This window comes from Bicyclus anynana, chromosome 6, assembly GCF_947172395.1.
Source record: "Bicyclus anynana chromosome 6, ilBicAnyn1.1, whole genome shotgun sequence".
In the NCBI taxonomy this organism is placed as follows: Eukaryota; Metazoa; Arthropoda; class Insecta; order Lepidoptera; family Nymphalidae; genus Bicyclus; species Bicyclus anynana.
Genome location: NC_069088.1, coordinates 794,898 through 820,493, shown reverse-complemented (window position 1 = coordinate 820,493; position 25,596 = coordinate 794,898). Strand labels below are relative to the sequence as shown.

The 25,596-nt window shown below is 34.6% G+C and overlaps 1 protein-coding gene across 1 annotated transcript; it reads left to right on the top strand.

The window, feature by feature from the left end:
- The first annotated feature begins 15,875 nt into the window (after nt 1-15,875).
- Nucleotides 15,876-19,961, top strand: LOC128198140 (uncharacterized). The gene is made up of 2 exons (XM_052881939.1): nt 15,876-16,471; nt 16,552-19,961. Exons 1-2 carry the CDS (start codon nt 15,967-15,969, stop codon nt 19,881-19,883), a joined length of 3,837 nt encoding a protein of 1,278 aa, XP_052737899.1. The 5' UTR covers nt 15,876-15,966; the 3' UTR covers nt 19,884-19,961.
- Nucleotides 19,962-25,596: the final 5,635 nt, after the last annotated feature.

The window sequence follows — 25,596 nt, the reverse complement described above, 5'->3', positions numbered from 1 at the left end:
AGGATAAATATACTGAAAGTTCATGGGTAGAGTGGGGTAAATAACTTTGAAATAAGTATTTTGAATTTGCGAACTCTATCTCGAAAACTGTCTGTCTCGTTATATGGATTAAAGACGCCTTATGAATATCAAGTCCAGTCGGCTGACAATGATCATTCTGTTTGTTTGCGTATACATACAGCCGAACGTAGAACCTCCACCTTTTTGGATGTCGGTTAAAAAGGACCTTGGCTGACTTTTGTCCTGCGGATCACCAAAAAAGGGAACGCAAAACGTCAACGCAAAAGTAAAGCCAAAGCTTCGTAATTTGATGTTCCCGCACGTATGGGCCAGCCCAATACATCATTATTATCATTGCTAGCTCCTTCATTCTGGCCACATAGGGGAGGTTGGGGGAGTTGACATTGTTGACGTTGTTGTCAATTTCTTTCTGTTTGTTGTCTTCTATGCGGGCGGGTCTCGTATTTGTCTTTTTCCCTGTAACGTATTTATCAGAATTGCTTGATTTTTTGCAATCAGCGAAGCGATTAAACCGAAAATCAAGAGCAACTTTTATTTTCCTGCTTACAAAATTTAAACGGGTTTTATTAGAAATAAAATACGAATTCGTCCATTTGAAGTTCTTCTTTCTTTCTCTTCTAAAATTATTTTTTTTATTCTTTACAGGTTAGCCCTGGACTACAGGTTCACTAGTTTAAGCAGCTATTTTACCGTATTTCATTATAAAAAAAATCATGTCGAGTATATTACATTTTAAGTAACTGCACTACTTTCTTTTACGGTGGAGTTTCGTAAAAGAATCACTATTTTGTAACGATGTCTTATATAACTATCAAGTCCGAGTTTCGAATTCACCTCTATCTTTCTCTTTATATAGTATCGTGTTAGATAAAGAAAGTTAGACGTGAATTCGAAATTTTAGAATAGCCCTCTAAAAACCAGATCATTCACTAAACTCAAAGCAATAAAACCTCACTCAAACGTGATTACTGCGCGAGATTTCAATAAAATTAGAATTTTAAACTCGAGTGTGGCAGATCGCCGCCGTGTAAATATTTATCTGTTCTTCAAAGGGTGCTGTGGCCGCGCTCACACCGAGCCGAGCCAGGTGAGGACTACATGTTCGCTCATACTTTGTACTGTTAGTTTGTCGACCTAATAGTTGGTAGTGTTGATCTTAAGGGAGAGGTCCTTGTTTCTATTCCCAATTTGGGACTTTATAACTTTTAAATAGGCGGTGGCTAGTTACCGGCAACGACGTACCGCCAAGCGATCTATCGTTCCGATGCGATATCGTGTACACCGTCGGTGATACGTATAGAATAAACTTGAGTCTCTTCCATCTTTGATTGCATCATCACTTAACATCATGATCGCAGTCAAGGGCTAACTTGTCAAAGATTAAAAAAAATATGTTTGTTAGTTATGCTTTTATATTTGATCAATCATATAAAAATATCTCGCAATATACTTACGTAATGTATCGCGAAATCGCGATGTTGTTTGACATCTAGTATAGACTAACGATAGAGAGCCACTGATGCCTAGGTCAGTACAACTTAAAATAAATTTCCCAATGAATACAATGAAAAAATTTTCTAAATGATTGCTTGGATTTTAGTTATTTATCATAACTACGAATAAGTAACTAACTAACTAATAATAAATAAAATCAGGTTAGAAAATGAATGTTATTACTAAAAGTATTTTATAAAAGGAGATCATTCACGCTCCATACATTTTTGGGCTCTTTTTTAAAGTGCCGGCCAACAAAAAAAAATGGCACGAATGTCATCATGGTGTAAGAGCTGTGTGATCATTATTTGTTATTTTCTTCCTTCTGGACCGTTTCTGCACTTGGTCATGTGATTCGCCGTTGTGCGTGTATTTGTTATGTTATTCAAGCTTGTAAACCGAATTTACCATTACTCGAAGAACTTAATAAAACGTTTTTATTTCTCTCAATGCACAATAACACAATTTTTAGTTACGTTTGCACCATAATGTTGAATTTGTTTAAATGCTTAGAATCATTATTTCTATATTTTATTATTGCTTTTATGTTTTCTAACTTTTTCGGAAATCAATGAATGAAAGTTATATAACTTGTTTCAGTACTAGAATTTTTCTGAAGCGTGTGCAACGGGTTACTAACTATTGCTCCTATTGACTAGTTTTAAGTTAGGTACCATATTTTAGGTGAACGGTACTTTAAAAAAATCAGTAAAATATATGGATTTGACGAATCATCTAAACAGTATAACTTGATTCGGATCTATACTACAACGTTTATGCCTTAGTAACTATTACTGAAAATGGCTAGTTATAACGATAAATAGCATTTACTTTGTAACTTACAAAACTCCATCAAATACATTGAAGTGACGAGACATCGAACCTGTATAGCTTGGTTCAGAACAATCTTGCAACATTTGTACCATACTAACTATTTCTACAAATGGGCAGTTTTAACCATAAGTACCATATTTTTGTTAAACGGTACTTTAAAAAATCAATAAAATAAATGGATTGGACGAATCATCGAAACTGTATAACTCGACACAAAGCTATACTACAATGTTTATGCCATAGTAATTATTGCTGAAAATGGCTAGTTATAACAATACGTATGATTTATTTTGTTTGCGGGCACTTACAAAACTCAGTAAAATGTATAGAAGTGACGAGTCATCGAACCTGTATAACTTGGTTCAGTGCAGTCCTACAACATTTGAGCCGTAGTAACTATTGCTCCAAATGGACAGTTCTAACGATACGTACCAGTTTTTTTTCTTGGCGGGCACTTTTAAAAATTGACAAAATGTATGGAAATAACGAATCGTCGAACCTGTATAACTTGGTTCAGAGCCCTCGTCCAAGTTTCATGCCATATTAACTATTACTCCATATAACTAGTTCTAACGATTCGTGCTATTTTTTTTCGTTGGCCGGCACTTTCAAAAAGGGCCCAAAATGAATGATCTCCTTTATTTATTAAGTTTATTAATTGAACAAAATGAGTCCAAAAAAACAAATCAGAGTGCAAAAATTCGTTTCGGTGTAATTGTAGCCAACGATTGTCGACTATGGAATTAACATTTATTAGCCGTTGTAAGAGCTACGTTAATATTAGTTCATTTTATACCTCAGGCTACATCCACAATTGAAATTCAATTTTAGCCATGTTTAGTCGGCACTCGGGATTCGGAGAGAAAAATGGCTTCACAAGATTTAATATTTTATTTTACGTACTCTAAACTCAGGATGCGTACGTACTTTTTAATGTTTGTTATAGTTCCGGTTGATGGAAAAAACTGAGACTCATCTCAATACCCATCGTCTAGATAACAATTTTCCTTTATGCCATAAATATCTATATTTGTCTTACATTATCTTAAAATTTAAAACAAACATGTACCTCTATCGAGCGGCGAGATTGCAGACAGCTACCGTTTATCTGTAAAAAAGAAAGCAATTTAACATTATTTCGATAAGTACGTTTAATTAAAGTATTATACACAACTGCACTATAACGTTCTAATGGCGCCAAAAAAAAAGGAGTGGCGCCAGTGACAGAAAAATTGAGAAATAAAAGGGCAACTTGGCATGGACTTGTAATGCGAAGGGATGAAAGTCATATTACCAGAAGAATGTTGAAATTGCAAGTGGGAAGGCACAAAAGGAGAGGAATACCAAGGAAGAGATGGTTGGAGTGTGTGAAAGAGGACATGTATGTGAAGGGAGTTAATGGTATTAATGGATGGTAAAGTTGACGAGTAATAGAAACGAATGGAAGAGATTAGCATATATTGCTTATGTGGGATAAGGTACAGGAGATGATGATGATGATGAGGCTTTACCTTTATGTCCCAGATTGATAAAGTAAGGAGACTTGTGTAACTTATTATGTTCCTAAGCACATATAGACTCCATCAAGATTAAGTACTAATATAAAAAAAACATCGTGGTTTATTTCTCTATAGTTTAAACGCACTATTTCTACAATAACTCGAAAAGACACTCGAAAGTAATGCCCCGTAGCAACTTTAAAGAATATTCATGCATCTGCAGTTGGAACAGTTTGAACAGTTTTCGATGGGCGAATTAAAGTTAGCGAAGGCATGCGACTCGGCCGACAGTCGTCCATATCAAAGCGCACACGAGGCCTGCATACCGCTGCCATTTGTTTTGAAAGTCTTACTTACTTCGAGCTTTAAAACCGACCAAGAAAATGGGTTTTTAGAGACGTGAATAAGATATCGATAGTATGGCCTTGGATTTTTTCAAGTAAATTCAAACATATCAATTCACTAATCAAGATTTTAATGGCTCACTGAAAGCACAGCACTTTTTTTAATAATGTTCGATAATTCAACAGCGTGACTTTCAAATTCGTCTCTGATTTTCGTTATCTATATTATCGCGTTAGAGAGGAATACAAACGAATTCGGAATACGCGTGCATAGTGTTAGATCGTCATAGTTAAATTTGTTTGTTTATTAAAATATTATGACGTCACAGGACACACATGTAACGTGACCAGCTATTTTCGCGCTTTTTTTTCCTATTTTACATATCATTATTTTGAAAAAATTTACTGTAAGAGTTTTATATATGATTTTTTTTCATGAATTTTTTAGATTATACCTAAGGCAAAAAAAGGCTAATTAGAATTAACGCTTTTTTATTTATTTACTTATTTTTTATTTTAGAATTTAAACTATTATCTGTGTTCAATTAAACCCACTGTTTGTTTTAAAAGTACAAAAAAATAATACTCTAAAATATCCATAGTGAAAAAAAAACATTTTAAAAACGAACGCCACATTATCATAATTGTAATATTTGATTCTTTTGAAAAATATCTGATATCCACGTCGCTTAAAATAATTACAAAACAAAAATAAACGTCTAGACAGACAGGCCTTTCAAATAACGAAACATAAAAGTTTAATTTAGAAAAAGCATTCGATAGTATCGAGCATCGGTACACGCACCGCGCTTGTGTTGCTCCGCGCTCGTATCTGAACTTGCATCTTCGAGGTATTTTACTGAGAACGAAACAACGATTTGTCGCTAGACAAAAAGTTGATGCGACAAAACTAATATCAACAAAGTGCATTTACTTTTACTTTATAAGTTAGTTATCAGGATTTCTCGAATTTTAACAGAAATTATAACGGAATAGAATAATAAATTATTTGTGTTATGTACAATTGTATAATAATATAATTATTAAAGATGCACACTCGTCGTAAATTCATCGGAAATTAAGTAATTTTTAAAAGAATTAGACGCTATAATGGGTTCTTTTGACTGGAAGCTAAGATATGTTAAAAGGTCTCACAGAAAGTAATGATTCTACAGTCAGAACTTGGAGAATACATCATCCAAATTATCATCATCATTCATCCAAAAAACTATATATACGACATGACTTTAAAACTTTCTTATTGGTTGAAGAAAGATTATTGGATTTTGATTAAGAACTTAGAATTGAAAATAACATGATGACGTTGAAAAATTTGCTGACAAAAATCAACAAGTAAACACATAACGTAACAACAAAAAGTCTATAGCGTGGTTCTAGGTTTACCGGCACTGCCGCGATTTTAACAATCGAACTAGGAAACTCTCGTACGGTTGGCAACTTAGACAAAAGCGTGGCGGAATCAAAAGTACTTTCCAGGGGTTCAGCAGGGTTCCACCTTAGGCCCTGCACTGTTCGAATTGTTCAAACTTTCCCACTTTCGCCATTTCCTTTTATTCGTTCGGGGAAATTTGCCAGCGTTGATATAAGGAAGGCAAGATAAACAGAACAAGATATTGAAAGTAAAACTGTACACTTAGATATATTGGTGAGAATTCATAATCAAATAAATGAATTTTGACCCGCCCGCTTTAGGCCTACCCGCTTTGTAGGAGCCTAGTGGCTCTATATCCCCTTTTTTATGAGGATGGATGGATCCCGACTTGTTGTAATATTATATACCTAAATTTTGGTTGATTATGATTTTGTACGACAGGTGAGTTTCAGATAAATCCTTATGCTGATTTTGTAATTCGTAATGATTTTGTCTAAGTTTATCCTGCTGTATTAGCGTCAATATTTTTAAAAGTATTAATTGTATAGCTTGACAATTTACTTATTTTATGTGTTTATGTTATAAGAAATATATTGTGGTGATTGGCCAAAATATCATTAATTCAAAAAATCCTCTTCATGTCGCCGTATTTCTAAATTTAGTATAAAACAACCTATATCATCGACTTTGGAGTTTCTTTTTATACGTTCTGAAGGAATTCGTCTGTTAAATTATTATTTCCTCTTTTTTTTCTTCGCGTCTATCGGCGCGTGGTTTGAGGCGCACCGAGTGTTGGGGTGACGGAATACTTTGGGAAGAGCTGTTAATCTTGCTTTCATCGGAATTTTCGGAAATAAATAAGTTACGCGTGAAACTTTGAGTGTCAATGTCGAATACTATTTTTCGAGCGAGATCAAAAATGGTGAATATAATAATACCTTTTGTTGGAATTATTTTCACATCTCTGACTGGTTGGACCGATTGCGTATGCACTTAAAACTAGTTACGGGTTCGATTCAGAAAGCGGCATGACTTAAAGTGTATAGTAGTAAGGTGACATCACAAACAGGTTTATGTGTGTGTCTACTCAGATGGTAAATGTACACTAATATTATAAAGAGGAAAGATTTGTACTTTTGTATGTAACGAATAAACTCAAAAACGATAAAAACGATTTAAAAATTCTTTTACCAAAAGAAAGCTACATTAACAGGTTATAGGTTATATACATAGGTTATATTTTTTTCCGGTATTTTCACGACATATTACACGGCTGAAACCGCGAGGTCCTTTTCTAGCTTGACAAGTTCGTTGATGACACTCCCATGATATGCGGGCTATGGGAGGGGAAGGACTGCGCGGGTATGAAGTCGTGCGCGCGGGGCATCGCCACACCCCTCCCGGCCCCCGCGGACCATCGGGAGTGTTATGAACAAACTTACCAAGCTATAGTATCTATTTGTTTCCGATTTACTTCCTTCGTTCCTTCAATTTCACACACATTTGCGCCTTTCTACCACTACCACTTCATAATATAATTATTAACTATCAACATTTTCAAATACGGAACCCAAAAAAAATTAAACAAAACGTCATAGCAAGTCGAAGTAGGCAGAATTTATTCAAAAATGATTACGCGCCATTCCATCTTAAATTCCAATCAAAACCGTCAGGTATCTCACGTTAACATCTCTTCCTCATTACGGCGCAGGCTCTACGATATAATTAATTAAGATATACAGCATCCCTGTGGCAGATTTATACCTCTTATCGCGCCGTGCCGTATTGGATTGGGCAAACAATCTAACACGCGTACTAACTCGTGTCTATTGATACTGTATTACGTGACAATGTCTTTTAATGCATAACTTTAACGATTTTAATAATGAAAGAGGTTCACATGAGAATTATATGTACAACACATAAATCCACAATCCTTTCTACATATAAACATTAACAGAGAAAATGCAACTAATAATGATTAGCTACAGATTTCAAATAAAAAAATATCATCATAATCTAGTTATTTTTTAGTTTAGAAACTAAGATGCTACAAACGTACACACAAACAGACACATTCAACTTTAACGCCCCTCTTATCACTTAAAATATCCGACGTAAAAAACGTCGGATATTTTAATTTTATTACGTCAATAAAATTCCAACAAAAAGTAAAAGCTTCAAACTAAAATAGTAAATTTAATGAAATCACCAAAGCGAGAAGTAGTAAACACAAAACACCTCGGAAATTCTATTTCCGGCAGGAGGCTGCGAGTTTTTCATTAATTACTGGATCTTCGTAAAACAATAAAGGCACAAGAGGGCAGCCTTTTACAATCGGGCCCTCGGCGCCGCGTCGAGAGCTAAATTAATATTGATGCTTCACTCAGATGTTATCTTTGGCTTTTGATAATAGAGGGCACTTCGTCACTAACAAGATATCGTGATGTGCGTCCACGAAATATAGTTGCTGATTTACATGTACCTACGTATAAATACATAGCTCCAGTATATGTGCCCACGAAATATAGTTGCTAATTTACATGTACCTACATATAAACACGTAGCTCCAGTATATGTGCCCACGAAATATAGTTGCTGATTTACATGAACCTACATATAAATACATAGCTCCAGTATATGTGCCCACGAAATATAGTTGCTGATTTACATTTACTTATAAGTAGCAGACATCCTGCGGTTTTAACCGTGTAGTTGCTGTTCTCGTGAGAATACAGGGATAAAATATAACCTAGTACACTCACAAACAACGTGGCATCCAGTGGTAAAAGAATTTTCAAAATCGGTTTAGTATATCCAGAGATAGTCGCTACAACACCACAAACTTATCCTCTTTAAATTATTATTACGAGTAGTACTAGCGGACGCCCGCGACTTCGTCCGCGTGTAATTCAGTTTTTCAAAAATCCCGCGCGACTTATGGATTTTTCCGGGATGAAAATAAGCATGTGTTAATCCAGAGTAAAAGATAATAAGAGTAACAAGCATACATCCATACAAACTTTCGCGTTTATAATATGAGTAGTATGGATTGTATAAGCTCCAGTACATTCGCCCGTGAAATATATTTGCACATTTACTAGCTCATGTCCGCGACTTTCAATTCTTCAAAAAAATCAATTCTTTAATTCAATAGATTCAATTCAAAACCGTAAATAACCGATGCATTGATAAACATTCATTAAAATATTTAAGTAACGACTTTGTGATATGCATCAATAGTTGAATTGTTGAATTAAAAGTTAAATTAATTGTTCATGTGTACTGAAGTAATTCGTTGGTCCGGTGGTTAGCCTATGTGACTTCTGTTTTGGATTCGAGTCCTAAGTTTGGCTATAATAAATAATTCTCAGTAGGTACCTTATCCTGATTTAGGATGTCGGTCATGTGAAGCTGCCTTGCCTCGGAGAGCACTTTAAGACGTCGGTCTTAACTTTATCGACCTCTCTGTGTAGTTGGAAGTTCTGTGGTTCTCAACAGAGAGTTCCTGGGTTCGATTCCGAACATTGGTCAGATTAGGATTTAATATTTTCTAAGTTGGCTCAGGTCTGGTCTGGTGGCAGACTTCGACGTATCGCTAAGTGATTTACTATTCCGGTACGATGCCACGTAGAAATCGACAGAGTTAAGAGTAGAGTTAACTTGTACCTCTTCCAAGTTAGCCCGCATTGTTCTTAGACTGCATTATCCTATAACATCGGGTAAGATCGGAATCAAGCGCTATGTCATTGAATAAAAAATAAAAAAAAACTAACGTTTGATACTTATCTTTATAGAGCCAATCATAATCGCCTCTAGCCGACAATCAGGGTCTAAAATCCATATTTATCCCCTCTACTTTATGGATGGAGGCCATTAAAGTATGCAGATAATGATGATACAGATACATATTGTAACTTCACTAATAAAATCCCTCGAATGCCAAACTTCAATAGCACTCATCTCCACAATAAGTTCACATAATCCAACGGATTGATTCCACACGCCTCACTGGTAGGGGCTTGCGTGTCTTTTCTGTTTTTTTTTTATTATTTGACTTTTCCGTTCCCGTCTCTCGGGCGGGAGGCTGCGTGTGACGTATTGGGTCTACGTTTTAAGATGACTCATGCGACTTTGTTTTATGAGATACGGGAAAATTGAAGATGAATGTGGAAGTGACGCCGAAATTGAAGTTTTGTTCTGATAGTTTTTTATTACATCTTTTTTTGTTATTCAAAACGACAAGATAGTTCTTGGAAAAGATATATTCTAGTTCTTGACTGCGAGCTTACCTATCTTATCTAATTTATTGGATGTACAACATTGTCTCTATGTGGAAATGTATGTTTTGGAAATCAATAATCTAGAAAATAAATTGTAGAGTAATTAATTTGAAAAGGACCGAGGGACTGTTCTCCAACACGATGGGCAACAACCAGAAAACAGATGACAAGAAGAAAATTTTCTACATGATAAGATGACAACACTAGAAGCAAGTAGAAAACATTGACCTGTTCAAGGTTCAGATCTTACCAGGACCACTATCTTCAGTCATGAAGAAACGACCGTAAAGAGAGATAAGTTTGTCTATTTTGAAACAACTTCTCATATTTTATAATGTGTATTTTAGTAATAATTATTATTACTTTGACCACTCTTGGGCATACGTCACCTTTTTCTAAATCAGAACATAAATTGGACACAGTATTCCAATAACGAACTAATTTAATATTAAGTACCAATATAATTATAGTTCTTATAAAAATAATGAAGAAGAAGAATAAATTATAAGAGTATCCATAATATAACATTATATTGGAAATATTTTACCTCACCCTGGTGAATTTGTAAAAGGGAACCTCCCCTGGACTATCTAACGCCGAATCTATCGAGGCGCCTTCCATACACCATAAGACGGTTAAATGAAGTGGAAAATTAGGGGGTTTACGGCATTGACCGGCGGACGGGCCAATAATAACGATAAAATCTTCCCCGATCATATAAATAAAGCGAAAATATGAGGCGAAAAGTGAATTCAGATGTCGATTTATTGTTTTCTATCGCGCTATCTACTGGATAGGTACAGATTTGGATTCATGCGATTATTGATATCTGTTTTATAATATTTTATCAAAGCTTTTTCACTACATTTCTACTGAATCAAAACTAATATTTTAGAGCGTAAGATTTGATTGTTTGCTTGATTTGTGTATTATCCTACAAGCCAGTGCTTGATTTGTGTATTTCGCTACAAGCGAGTGCTTGATTTGTGTATTACGCTACAAGGCAGTGCTTGATTTGTGTATTACGCTCAAAACCGAAACTGGTTAAAAGTAGGTTTTCATGAAATCAAATTATCACAGAAAGTGAAAATGGAACTTTCTAAATACACATCGATAGAACGTTAAATTAAGCCCATTGAAGAATCCCAGCTTTGTGGGACCCAGCTCCATATCCCCTCTCCTGAGAAAGGCCTGTCACTTTAGTAGACCGTTAAAATAGGCCGACCGACTATGATGAAAATGTCAAAATATACATAACTAAATATTATTTATGTACACAGGCACAAGCATCCAAAGCTTATAGTATCTTATAAAGTAGAAAACAAATGGGTGCCTACTATAAAGTAATAGCCCTCGACGATTTGGCGTAGACTGACTTTGGGGCGGTATTATGGCGAATTTGCCGCGAAAGCGATCAGCGAGCGTTAATTATTATAGTCTAGTGCACCTACGAGGGCCCCGTCTACTAATAAATCCTCCTCTTACAACAGAATCTCAATATCCTCTACATGTAACGTATACATTGCGCCATTTCAACATGAAGCGCATCGCTCCTTCTATACTACACCATCCATGTACATCGTTGCGACTAATTGGGATGTTGTCGGTGTAGTATGGAGATAATTCCGTGGAATTACACTCTTTTTCAGTGTAACGTAGAAAGTCTTTTGTATCAATTCAAAAGCAAAGTACAAGTGGTCTAATTTAGTATAATATTGTGAAAGGCTTTTGTACGAAAGGTCAAGGTAAGAGTTCTTACTTTGTAGAAGCATATTTCTATTGCTCTTAATTTTCTAAAACTCAGAATATACAATGAAAAGCTTGTGGAATCAAGGTAGATGAATATTTTTAAATAAAAAAAGATATCTACATTTTTTATACTATGACTAGGTATCTAGTGCATTTCTCCTCTTAGCGAAAAGCTTTGACGCAATAATAGGATGGAATTTAAGTCAAAAATCAGTGCCTTTTTGTCTGTCTGTACGCAATAAATTCGAACTACTGAATGGATTTTATCTATGGTGCAAAGCAAAATATTATAATAATCTTAATTTTTATCTACAAACCAGATCATTTTAATCTCTATAATATTTCCCTACTTCAAAATACTTTCCTATTAAGAACAAGCAGCAAGAGCGTTGGTAATCTTTCAAACTTTGATTAATCAAATTATTAGCTGCCTACTTATACTTAGACTTAGTAACTATTAAGTTTATTATTACAAGATTGTGGAAATTGTTCTGACTAGACAACAGAGGGTATATTTCGTTTTAAAATATTTAAATCAGAACAACAGATAAAACCTTTTTTAAATCTCATTGTTGTTCGATATTCAAAGCACACCTCGGCGAAGAATTTCAATCTACCCTCCCCTATTTAATCAATTACAAATAAAAAATCGCTCGTCACCTCGTGTATAGCATGAGAATTGAGCAAAAAAATCATTAAATCACTCCGCACCACAAAACCTATTTAAAAAAGCTATTTTTTATTCCGCCCCCGCGCTCAGCCTTGAAACTGCACATAACTTTGGTACTAGGGTGGCCATTTCGGGAGTTTCTATGAGCATATAATTAGGAAAATATATTATCATTTAGGAAAATATATACATTTCATAAAAGTATAATATCATTCAGTATACATTTAAAAATACTAAGTTTTTAAGTCTGATCTACTGTTAATGGCTCTTTTTTTAGAAATTATTCTTGTTTTTTTACGTTTTCATTTTCATAAATTAACTTTACTTGGTTATGTATAATATTTGGCGGCTGAGTTGTGCCTTTTAGTGACTTTGCCTTATGCAACCAAGGCCGTGGCATGATGCCTACAAGTTGAAAATGTTTGTGTTATGTGCGAAGGTGTTTTTGAGTATCTATTCACACATACACTGTTCATTTTAAAAAGTCACTATGATGTATCCGTCTCAATAATATTTTTGACCACATTAATATAAAAAATAATGCTTTAACGTTACCGAACTTATTTAATAACAATGACCCTATTACCAATATGATTATCTATGAGTGTACAAATACAAATTGTTAGACTATACGTTTATTATAAATGGTACTATAACTAACTATCCCATATAAAATATTATTATCGATTATCGATATTATCTCATGGTCACCCTAAAACGTCTATTTCAGCTTAGTGCGGAGTCTTCTAATTTATTTCCAAAAGAATGTTAATTCGAACCTTATTTGGTAAGATACGGCGAAGTTTCCGCCATTTTATGCAAATGCGCCATTTTTTATAGAATGTAATTTTCAGCTAACGACAGGTTCCGTCGGCACTCGGGGAAAACCCAAATCAAACCTTTATATGTGAGATATGTGGATAAAATATCCAACAATGGTCTGATGCAGAAGCGGTAGCGTTATAAACCTTGCATTTTTAACTGAAATTGCAAAATTTACCCCGGCTGGGCAGACTGAGATTTTCTTAATTTGTCCAGGTCTGGCATGTGGGAGGCTTCGGCCGTGGCTAGTTACCACCCTACCGGCAAAGACGTACCGCCAAGCGATTTAGCGTTCCGGTACGTATTTATATATTTACAACAAGCACATGTGTTACGTGGTTTTTGTGGCTACATTTGATTAGATACTTCGAACTATAGCCGATATAGATAGATAAAATAAAGTTCTTATTACAGTTTACTATTATAAGCTGTTTAAGTATTTTTATTAGGTTAGCATTCGAAAGCATTTACACGATAAAACACTTAGGGGCGGGCCACGAAGGCGGCGGAAGAGGTCTGAGGTTAGCAATTGAAATTAATCCGTTGTACTGTAACTGAGTACTCAAGTCGGGAAATACGCTGTTAATATATTATTCAAGTGCCGAGGTAGTGGAATATGCTTTAAAGACACTTAACCCTTTATGCACACCCCTTTACACCCTAATATAACCCTGCGCTGGGTTGTGTGATGTGATGACTGTAAAATATAAGTATTTGTGACCTTTCTAACAGTTAATGTTCTATTAACAAACTGTTAAATGAAATTACGATGTCTCTCAATAAGTGCAAGGTCAAACAGAAGCGTAAAAAATTCAATAGGCAATAAGCGATTTTTTTACTTGTGTTTATACACAGAATGAGTTTTTACAAGCAGCGTGGCTAAGCCGGTAAAACCGATAAAAAAACAAACGTCACGCGTCAAACTTTTTTTCATAATTTATATTTCAAAATTTAAAATTGCTAAATTAATATAATAATCAATAATTACCAACAAAAAATACTTCACCTTATTTCTTCAGTTTTTGTAATCAATTTTTAAAATATTTAAAAACTTATGACGCCATTTTTCTTGAATAATATTAAAATTTACTGATGCGACGCTTCGTGTCGTACTGACCCGAGAATGTATTCGTTTTTGAAGTTTGTATTTAGAACGTATACGACACGAAATTCCTAATTTGTGAATGTGTGACTGACTCGGTGAGAGGATAACAAGCGGAATATGTGTTCGCGCATTGCAGAAAAATAAATTATTTATTCGGGAGAACAACACTCGTGGTCATACATCCTGGGCTCTGTTCGGAATTTCTCTCTGCTTCTCGATGGACCCGGTAATTGCTCTATGAATCGATACAATGCTAAGAAATACGTCTCTACATAATTTTCGAAGGAAGCAGGGCATAACATAGCGGAATCAATAAACCCTATCGTACAGTTCTATCGACTTCACGTAAATAAGCATCAATTATATCGAGTTAACGTTTAAACTTTCTCAATTTGCAAGAATAGGATAACCCGGAACATAACTTGGAAACGATAGAATCTATATATATAAAAATCAATGCCACTTTTCGTTGTAATTCCATAACTCAAGAACGGGCTCACCTATCCAAACCAAATGCTTAGGATTTGGTCGGCATATTTAGTAGATGGTTTATGTGAAGTTTGCATAAAATCGGTCGAGCCGTTCCTCATTTGTCACATTTTTTGTAATAAATGAATTCAATAGAAACTTTTTTCACAGAAACTTTTTTGAAGTTTTGTTGACAGGACAAGCACGTTGTTATGTCATTCATGCCGTCAGTTCATTTTGGACGTGGTTCGATTAAAGCATATTATCAGCGATAAATTTCTTTGTGTTTATTATTTTAGTCGAGCGGTTCCTCATTTGTCACATTTTTTGTCATAAATGAATTCAATAGAAAGTTTTTTCACAGAAACTTTTTTGAAGTTTTGTTGACAGGACAAGCACGTTGTTATGTCATTCATGCCGTCAATTCATTTTGGACGTGGTTTGATTAAATCATATTATCAGCGATAAATTTCTTTTCACATAATTGCATTTGCAGTGCATTCATACAAACGGTGAGTCCTGAATTTATGTGTACTTTTCTAAGTTGCCGTATATGATTTCACATGGCATCATATGCGACAGCTTCTTGGGAATTTGTTTTTTTTTTGTTCTAATTTTTTTTTTCGATTTTTAAGCGAAAACATATGTGCATACGGGAAAAATGCCACCAGCCAGACGAGCAAATATAGGTCGGCGAACGCGTAATGCAAATGATGTGGCATTACTAAGACGATCACAGACTGCAGATGAACGCGCACAAGCTAATGCATCGCAGCGTGAACGTAATGCACGCAATGGATTTGTTAACCCAGTACCTGTACTGAATCTTGCACGGCCATCACGAATACGTCGTGCTGTTTTGGCTGAAATGATGCGTGCTGCTTTTAATTACAACAGTCAGATTGATTATAGTATGTATGGATACATTGGAATGATGGACGCAATATGTCCACATTGTGATGCGGCTAACTTTCCAGGTGAAACGCCCGGCATGTGTTGTGCTAATGGCAAAGTGAGATTGCCAGCATTAGAAACTCCACCCGAACCATTGTATTCATTTATTTTTGGGACATCGCAAGCGTCGAAGCACTTTCTGAGTCATATTCAACAATACAATTCGGCATTTCAAATGACTTCTTTTGGTGCAACTAAAATTATTAGAGATAATTTTATGCCGACGTTTAAGGTAAATACTTCAACAGGATTATTCCATGTTTGTATCAATCTGAAGCATAAAGTATATTTAAAAAAAAACTGATATAAGATTTACCTAAAATTGTATACATGTTACAGATTCAGGGCCAGATTTATCATCAAGCTGGTTCGTTATTGCCATACCCCGACGCTGATCATCAATTTTTGCAAATTTATTTTATTGGTGATGAAAATCGTGAATTGGATCAACGTTGTGCAATTGTTTCGAATACAAGACGAGAAATTATTCGTGAGCTACAAAGGTTTTTCCATCAGCATAACGCATTAGTTCAATTGTTTAAAATTGCTCTCGATCGTATGCCAACTGATAATCACAAAATCGTAATAAGAGCTGATAGAACACCTTTTGGAGAGCATGCAAGGCGATTTAATGCACCAACAATTGATGAGGTTGCAATTGTAATTCTTGGTGATCAGTTTCAATCCCGTGATATTGTACTTCATCGTAGAAATGAGCAATTGCAACGTGTTTCGGAACTTCATCGTAGTTACGATGCATTACAGTACCCAATATTGCATTGGAAAGGTGACGATGGTTACCATATCAATATACCAATGATTGATCCACGAACAGGTAAATAATTGACCTATTTTTAGTGTGTTGACATTTCATTTCTACAACTTTCTAAAGTCACATTTTGTAATTATTTTCAGGTCTACATATACAGAAAAAAGTTAGTGCCATGAATTTTTATTCGTATCGATTGATGATTCGTCCACAAGAACAAAATTATATCTTAAAATGTGGTAAACTATATCATCAGTACATCGTTGATATGTATGCCAAAATAGAGACTGAACGTCTTAATTATATTCGTTTCAACCAAGCAAAATTAAGATCCGAAGAATATATTCATTTGCAAGATGCGATAGCGAATGATGCTAATGTTAATGACATCGGACGTTTAACTATATTGCCATCTTCGTATATTGGTAGCCCACGGCATATGAACGAATATGCACAAGACGCAATGTCTTATGTACGAAAATACGGTCGACCGGATCTGTTCATTACATTTACATGTAATCCGCAGTGGGATGACATCAAGAACAATTTATTTGAAGGCCAGTCGACAACTGATCGTCATGACATTACAGCACGTGTTTTTCGGCGAAAATTGAAAGCACTTATGGATTTAATTGTGAAATTACGTGTATTTGGAGAGGTGCGTTGCCATATGTACTCCATCGAATGGCAAAAAAGGGGATTGCCGCACGCACATATATTAATTTGGCTGGTAAATAAAATAACTCCGGATCAAATCGATAACGTTATATCAGGTGAAATTCCTGATCAAACTGTTGATCCTGAGTTATTTGATGTTGTCGTTAAAAACATGATACATGGTCCGTGCGGTGAACTAAATATGAATTCGCCATGTATGATTGATGGAAAGTGTTCGAAACGATACCCAAGACAATTGACTTCAGACACAATAACGGGCAATGACGGATATCCGTTGTATAGACGTAGATCACCTAATGATAATGGCAAAACGGCAACCATTAGAATGCGTAACCAGGACGTTGAAGTTGATAATCGTTGGGTGGTTCCGTATTGTCCATTATTATCGAAAATATTCAAGGCTCATATAAATGTGGAGTATTGTAATTCAGTCAAATCCATTAAATATATTTGCAAGTATGTAAATAAAGGGAGCGATATGGCTGTTTTCGGTGTAGCTGGTGATAATAGAAATGATGAAATTACTCAGTATCAACTGGGGCGCTATATTAGTAGTAATGAAGCTGTCTGGAGGATTCTGTCGTTTCCAATGCACGAAAGACATCCTGTGGTTGTTCACTTAGCTGTGCATCTTGAGAATGGCCAACGTATTTATTTTAATGAAGCAAATGCATTGGAAAGAGCAGCACACCCACCAGCGACTACGTTGACAGCTTTTTTCAAATTATGCGAAACTGATACATTTGCTAGAAATTTGTTATATTCCGAAGTGCCTCAGTACTATACATGGAATGTGTCTTCAAAAAAATTTCAAAGACGTAAACAAGGAACAGCAGTCGATGGGCATTCAGGCATTTTCAAAACAGATGCAATTGGGAGAATGTATACAGTACATCCAAACAATGCTGAGTGTTTTTATTTGCGATTGCTATTAGTTAACGTCAATGGCCCAAAATCATTTCAAGAATTAAGGACAGTCGACGGTCATTTGTGTCAAACATATCGTGAAGCATGTCAACTCTTGCATTTGTTGGAGGATGATGCACATTGGGATTCAACACTTAATGATGCATCTACGTCAGCTCATCCACAACAAATACGAATGCTATTTGCCATTATATTATCGACATGTATGCCATCAAATCCACTTGAATTATGGAACAAATATAAAAATTATATGGCAGAAGATATTTTAATTCGTATGCGTCATCATGCAAGAAATCCTGATTTGTTGATTACCTTGGAAATGTGCAACGAAGCTTTGATAATAATTGAAGATATATGTCTAACGATTGCAAATAAAGCATTAGTACAATTGGGTATGACCGCACCAAATCGTCCCATGCATGATTTGTTTGATCGTGAATTGCAACGTGAGCAGGAATTCAACTGTAATGATTTGCGTTTATTTGTACAATCGAATATAACCAAATTAAATATTCAGCAAAAACATGTATATGATACAATCATGCAAGCCGTTTCCAATAATGCAGGTGGATTATATTTTTTGGATGCACCTGGTGGCACAGGTAAAACGTTCGTTATATCATTGATTTTAGCGACTATTCGATCAGATCAGAAAATTGCACTAGCACTTGCATCTTCGGGAATTGCTGCTACATTATTAGAAGGTGGTCGGACCGCACACTCTGCATTAAAATTGCCATTGAATGTACAGGTGATTGAAACTCCAACTTGCAATATATCGAGAAATTCTGCTATGGCAAAAGTTCTGCGATTAACGTCAATTATTTTATGGGATGAGTGTACAATGGCGAATAAAAAATCACTAGAAGCATTCAATCGAACAATGCAAGATTTACGTGGTAATCAACAGCTTTTTGGTGGTGCTTTGATATTACTTTCAGGGGATTTTCGTCAAACATTGCCTGTCATTCCTCGATCAACTCCTGCTGATGAAATAAATGCCTGCTTGAAGTCATCAGTTCTTTGGAGATATCTACAAAAATTGACACTAAACATTAATATGCGTGTTCACCTACAAAATGATCCAGCTGCCCATGAGTTCTCAAAACAATTGTTAGAAATTGGTGACGGCAAAATACAAATCGACAGAACCAACGGATTGATCGCTGTACCGAACAATTTTTGTACAATTGCGCAATCGATAGATGAATTGATTGAATGTGTTTTTCCGAATATTGTTCAGAATTACAGAAATCATGATTGGTTGACAGAACGCGCCATTTTAGCACCGAAAAACATTCATGTCAATGCAATTAATTTTCAAATTCAAGCGAAACTGCCAGGCGTAGTCACGAAATATAAATCAATTGACAGTGTTATGAATCAAGATGAGGCAATGAATTATCCAATTGAATTTTTAAATTCATTGGAGCCGGCTGGTATGCCACCGCATTGCTTGAATCTGAAAGTTGGTTCTTCGATTATATTATTGCGAAATATTAATCCACCAAAACTGTGTAACGGAACAAGATTGGCAGTGAAAAAGTTATTGCCAAATTTGATTGAAGCTACGATCTTAACTGGTAAATCAAAAGGAGAAGTTGTTTTGATACCGCGTATACCTATGATTCCAACTGATATGCCTTTTGAGTTCAAACGTTTACAATATCCTGTGCGTTTATCATTTGCGATGTCCATCAACAAGGCCCAAGGTCAAACACTTCACGTTTGTGGTGTGAATTTGGAGGAACATTGTTTTTCACATGGCCAGTTATATGTTGCCTGTTCCAGAGTCGGTACCCCCAGCCGTTTGTTTATTTATGCTCAAAATGGAAAAACAAAAAATATTGTTTATCCAAATGTTTTGGATTAAGTGTGTTGTAAATAGCTAGCAATTGATTTCGATTTTAAATAAAATATTTTTTTGATTAAATAAATGAATTTGATGTTCCGATTTGTTTATTTTATTTCACTTTATACGTAGCGAAGCACGTACCGGGCCGCTAGTTCTTTATAAAATCTTAAAAGTCCATTAGTTATATTGGAATCGTTTTAATTTGGTATCGGTACGAATCGCCCGCGGGCTACTGCGAACTTCTTGGAGGGAAATGTAATTGGTTTTTGAAAATATCTGTGTGCTTGTGATATTATAGCGGCAATTGTCTGTTTTTAAAGGGTTAACTTGTATTGTACTATTCTCTCAGCTATAACATCTGCTTGCTGTTTGACTATCTCGGCTTAATTTATTTGGCCTATTAAAAAAATATTTATTAGTTCCGATTTATAACTTGACAATTGACTTTGGGATTGTCAAGTCAAGTCAACATCTCTAGATTTATAGCCTTGTTGAGTTGTTGGTGGGAGGCTTCGGCCGTGGTTATTTACTATCCTACCAGCAAAGACGTACCGCCAAGTGATTTAGCGTTCCGGTACGATGTCGTATAGAAACCAAAATGGGTATGGATTTTCATCCTACGTCTAACAAGTTAGCCCGCTTCCATCTTAGATTGCATCATCATTTATTATCAGGTGAGATTGTAGTTAGGGGTAACATATAAAAAAATCATATCTGGGTGATGTTGTCGCTTGAAAAGAAAAATAAATCCTATTTTTAATTAATTTCTGAAAAGTAACGCCTACTTTATTAAAAAAAATGTAAAATACAGTTCCTAGCAATGAAGCACGACGGATGGAAATACCAAAACCCGTTCATGCCATGTCAACATATCGATTATTATTATCTATTTGTCTGTGTGAAAACACGAATACACTTTCTACTTGAATTACTTTATCTTCGAATCAAATATTGTATTAAAATCCGTAGGAGTTATTTAAAAAATCTAAGTGTATAAACGTGAACGACTACTTTATCTAGTAAGTAAATATGCTCAAAAATAACTGAATACAAACAGAATATAGATAATGCTCAAAATGATTTATTAATTTCCGTGCTGGTAACTCTCAATATCTCTAAACAGTCCGGAAAATCCATGTCGCATATTATTTTAATTTGCGATATGTGTAAAATCAGTTATCCACCCGTCTGAGGTATGAAGCAAGGTTATCAAGTGTTTATGAAATTAGTTTTGAAGTCCTAAGATTGGGTTGTATATATACCAAATGCCCAATAAGACTTTGAGCCACAAGTGAATGTTCAAAGTATCTACTTTGGCGTAATTTAATTAGCGATGGGAAGATAAAGAGGTTTAAAAACAACAATAGACTTTATATACCTTTATGTATAACGAAGATGTGAAATAAACAGGTAAATTATTATTTACGTTATTCTTAAGTGATTACACCTTATACATATAATTGTAAAATTTTATGTGCACTACTTTATATAATTTAATCGTAATCAATAAAAAGTAATTATGCAAAGAACGTATTTTTATAAATATATTCTAAAAATGTTTTCAGTCAAGCAAGTAATTTATGAAAATGAAAACAATTTCCCTGAAAGTTTCAAGCCACAAATTACCTCTTTAAGCCTGTTTTCTATTTAAAGTTTCATCTCATCGTCTTCTAATTATTATTTTATATTTGCAATGAAAAACATTATTTTCTCTCCTTGCACAGAAATCGCTTTATTATAACAAAAGTTAAAACATATTTTGGGATCCCACGCTTTTAATTTTCAAAATAGCAACCACACATTAACGATTTGATTTTATGTTTTAGAAAGCATAATAATTTACATAATAATATTATTGTTACGATGTTACATAATAATATTATAAAGCTGACGCCGCGCGGTTTCACCCGCGTGGTTCCTGTTCTCGTAAGAGTACAGAGATAATATATAGCCTGTAACCTTTCTCGATAGATGGGCTATCTAACACTGAAAGAATTTTTCAAATCGGACCAGTAGTTCCTGAGATTAGCGCATTCAATTAAACGAACAAACAAACTCTTCAGCTTTATATAGAAGTATAGATATAGATAAAAGATAAAATATTGATTAAATATAGAAGAAAATAGCACTTAATAATTAGATAAGAAAATCAAATTAGCCGAACTTCTTGTAACTCCAGACCGGCTGCACAAATCTAGATGAAATTTGACATATACCTATAGAGTATAGAGTCACATTACATTACTTTTTTGTCACGATATTTCCATGTAAAACTGAATCTACTCAGATGAAACTGCGGAATACTAGTAGTGTTATATATTTTATATTTACAAGCCGACATAATTTACAATTTCTTCAGAAAGAGATATTATTAATAGTTTGAATATAGTTAAATGGCTTTTTTTTAATTGTAGACCATTACTTGGCTGCAATCTTGCCTAATGGCAGCGAATGTGCTTGTCTATAAGGTACGGACTTACTATTAACATACGAGTAAAGATACCCATTCTAAATGAGGTAGGGAAAACATATGGCGGAATAACATTCCATATCTTCCAAATGCCATCACTGCTGCAGCCATTTTCAAAAATGGACGAGCAGTGAAGTGATATCTCAATAATTACTTATATATTGAACGACGTGTCTGGTGAAGTTGATAGTGATGTGGTTCTTAACACAGATTCGATTCCCAGATTATAGTTTTTTTTTTTTAAATTGGCCCATGGTATTGGTAAGATATGTTGATAGAAATCGGCTGTGGCTAGTTACTATGCTACCGTCAAAGACGTGCCGCCAAATGATTTAGCGTTCCAAGTACAATATCGCGTAGAAACTCAGAGGTATGGATAGTATAAACTTATAACTCGTCGAAGAAAACCTCCATCACTATCACTAAATCACTAAATATCACTAAATATCAGATGAGATAGCAGTCAAGGGCTTTCTTATCATTAAACAAAAATCTGATGACCTTGTATCTTACAACTTAGCATACAAAGTGGGTACAACCGATTTGAAGTATACGGGGAGTCAAATCTATAATTTCACTTGCAACATTGCATGGCGGCAAAAACAATAATGACAATCTCTCAAGAACTCTACTACTATGGCTTTTCTTTATTTACCTTTTTAAGGCGGAAAATGCATTAGAAATAATTAAAGATTATACCAACAAACAGTATTTATTGAAAAACTAATTATAATAAAACGATACATTAGTTACAATTTTTAACTGTTGTTAACTTTTGAAATGTAGTGTATGAGTATAAATAATGAATTCAAATCGCTTGGAAACTTTCGGTGAAGTGTCTAAAGTTTAGTTTACTTACCGCGTAGTGCTGAAGATGAATAAATTGTTTTCTAAAGTCCAACTTTACACTGACTAACTGCTAACACAGATTAAATATCAGTTTACAAAAAAACCTACACTAAACTACACATGCATCTACACTTCACAACCAACTGAGCGGCGTTTTTATATATTTTTATACTTTTAAAACTACGGTTTACGTTAAACTAATACTTAATTACATTTGGGTTGATTCAAAAATTTTAAATTTACAAACTAATTATGATTTTGTATTTTTCTATTTATTGATAAATTGTAATCGAAAATTAATACTATTTATTTTTAAAATGCGTAAAGTCCAAAGCTAGAAGTTTTGTTTTTATAACATTTTTGCGAATCGAAATATAGTTCGATTGTTTTATAAAGTTTTTACGCGCGACGAGCGCTGTCTATGTAAAGTTCAATGGAAATATAAACTTTTTCTCAGTTTTTTCGTAGTGTATAAAGTTTTTTCGTATTGTAAAATAATTCAAGCGCGTGCTCCAAGAGACCGCGTCGGTCTAGCACTGGCGGCCGACTATCAGACACTGGCTGATACGGAAGGTCTAGAATAAATGCAGCCTGCACGTAGCTACAACGCTCTGTAAACGTGGATTTTACAGCGCGTTTACACCATTTCAAGGTTTCAGTAGACATCTATCAGTACTATTTGGTTGTTTCAATATATTGTTGTCGGAAATAATAGATTAGAATATACTCGTTTACAATAAAAGGTGTATTTCTAACACAATGTAAATAATGCATATTTTTTTTTATAAAATAATATTGTAAAGTTTGGTGATGAGCACTGTTTCTGAGTTTATGTTAGTTGTTTAGTAAAGCTTATTGTTAAATTGCGTTATTCAACAATACGCTTTAGTAGCTCCCCGTTAAAAAAAATTCAACACCTACAGATTATGGTTTGTTCTCCATTCGCTGAACATTTGCCTTATCCACTTCTAACACATTATTTCCGACTAATCGGAGTAACTAGAATATCGATCTTATTCAAAAGGATACGGCATATTAATACGGCATACTAAAGTAATACTCAAAATTAATACGGCATTTTTCTTTTTAAAAAAATTAAAAATAAATACTTAATAAGAATAAAATACTAAGAATTATCTCAGAATATAGAAGATAACGTAACCTTTTTAATACCATTCGCGATTCTACGAAGAGCTACGAACAGCGTAGCAACGGTGTCTACGGCGTAATGCCAAGTCCAAGTTGGGTAACCTTGATAAACTTTCGCCATCCTGGCGACGATTTAAGCCGTACATTTATGATCACAATAGTATGACAAAAATTATTATCAATTATTTTAAATAAATTAATCATAAAGTTAACAAAATATATTGGCATGTAGTAGGCAGAGCAAGGAATTACAAAACTAAGTCGGACTTTTGTGATAAGTATCGTCGTCGCCTGCTTAAATATTAAAATAAAAAGTGAAAAAGTACTACGTTCAATATTATTACTTTTAAGCGAAATTTTTCACTATAGTTTCATGGAATATCAGTCAAAATATTAGTCACAGGATGTCTGCACTGTTGAGAAATCTATACTAATAATATAAATCAAAATACTTTGTTTATTTGTCACTTTGTTACTTTGCTTCTAATCTCTGAAACTAAAATCTGGTAGTATAATTATGATATGCAGATACAAGCGGAGTGACATAAGCTCATTTTTAAAATAAGACGGGTTTTCAAAGCTAGCGCTGAGTTAAGATTACTATATATAACTACGAGCACATATTACAAGTTAGGTATACAATGTCATGTAGTAAATCTAACAAATCGTTTTCAAAAGCCAGTCCAAATCACCCCGTTATTGGTTTCCACATGACCGCCCAAAGAAATTGACGAATTCGCCAACAAGAGTTACAAAGCGAGCCAGAATCGAAATAAAGGCCGGAACTGGCCGGAAGGGCGGCACAAAGCCTGATTGTGCTTCGAAACTAACCATCGGTGCAACGCCATCTATGCGCGGAAATGCGAATCGCTTAGCTGTGCTGATTGGACGAGCTACGAGGGGCTGATACAAAAGTTTTGTAGTTTAGCACTTCTTTTAACATCAAAGTTTATTTAATTTTTATATTTGTACCTTTATATAAAACTTAAGAAGCGTTATCAATGTAAGGTATGCGAGTACGTTAAGCAATTGAGAAATGTAACACGCCTATTTACTTGACCCACCCGTCAATCCAAATTGGAGCAACGGCTTAAAGTGTTCTTTGAAACACGAAAGTTTACCACCACCAACGCCCCAACTAAAAACTTTATTGAAAATTTGTTAGAAGAAATAAAAGTTCAGTTTATCAGGACTCGAACCTAGGGCCACTAGTTCTTAAAGATTTGTTAAAGCTTTATATCAATTCAATTATAAATATGTATT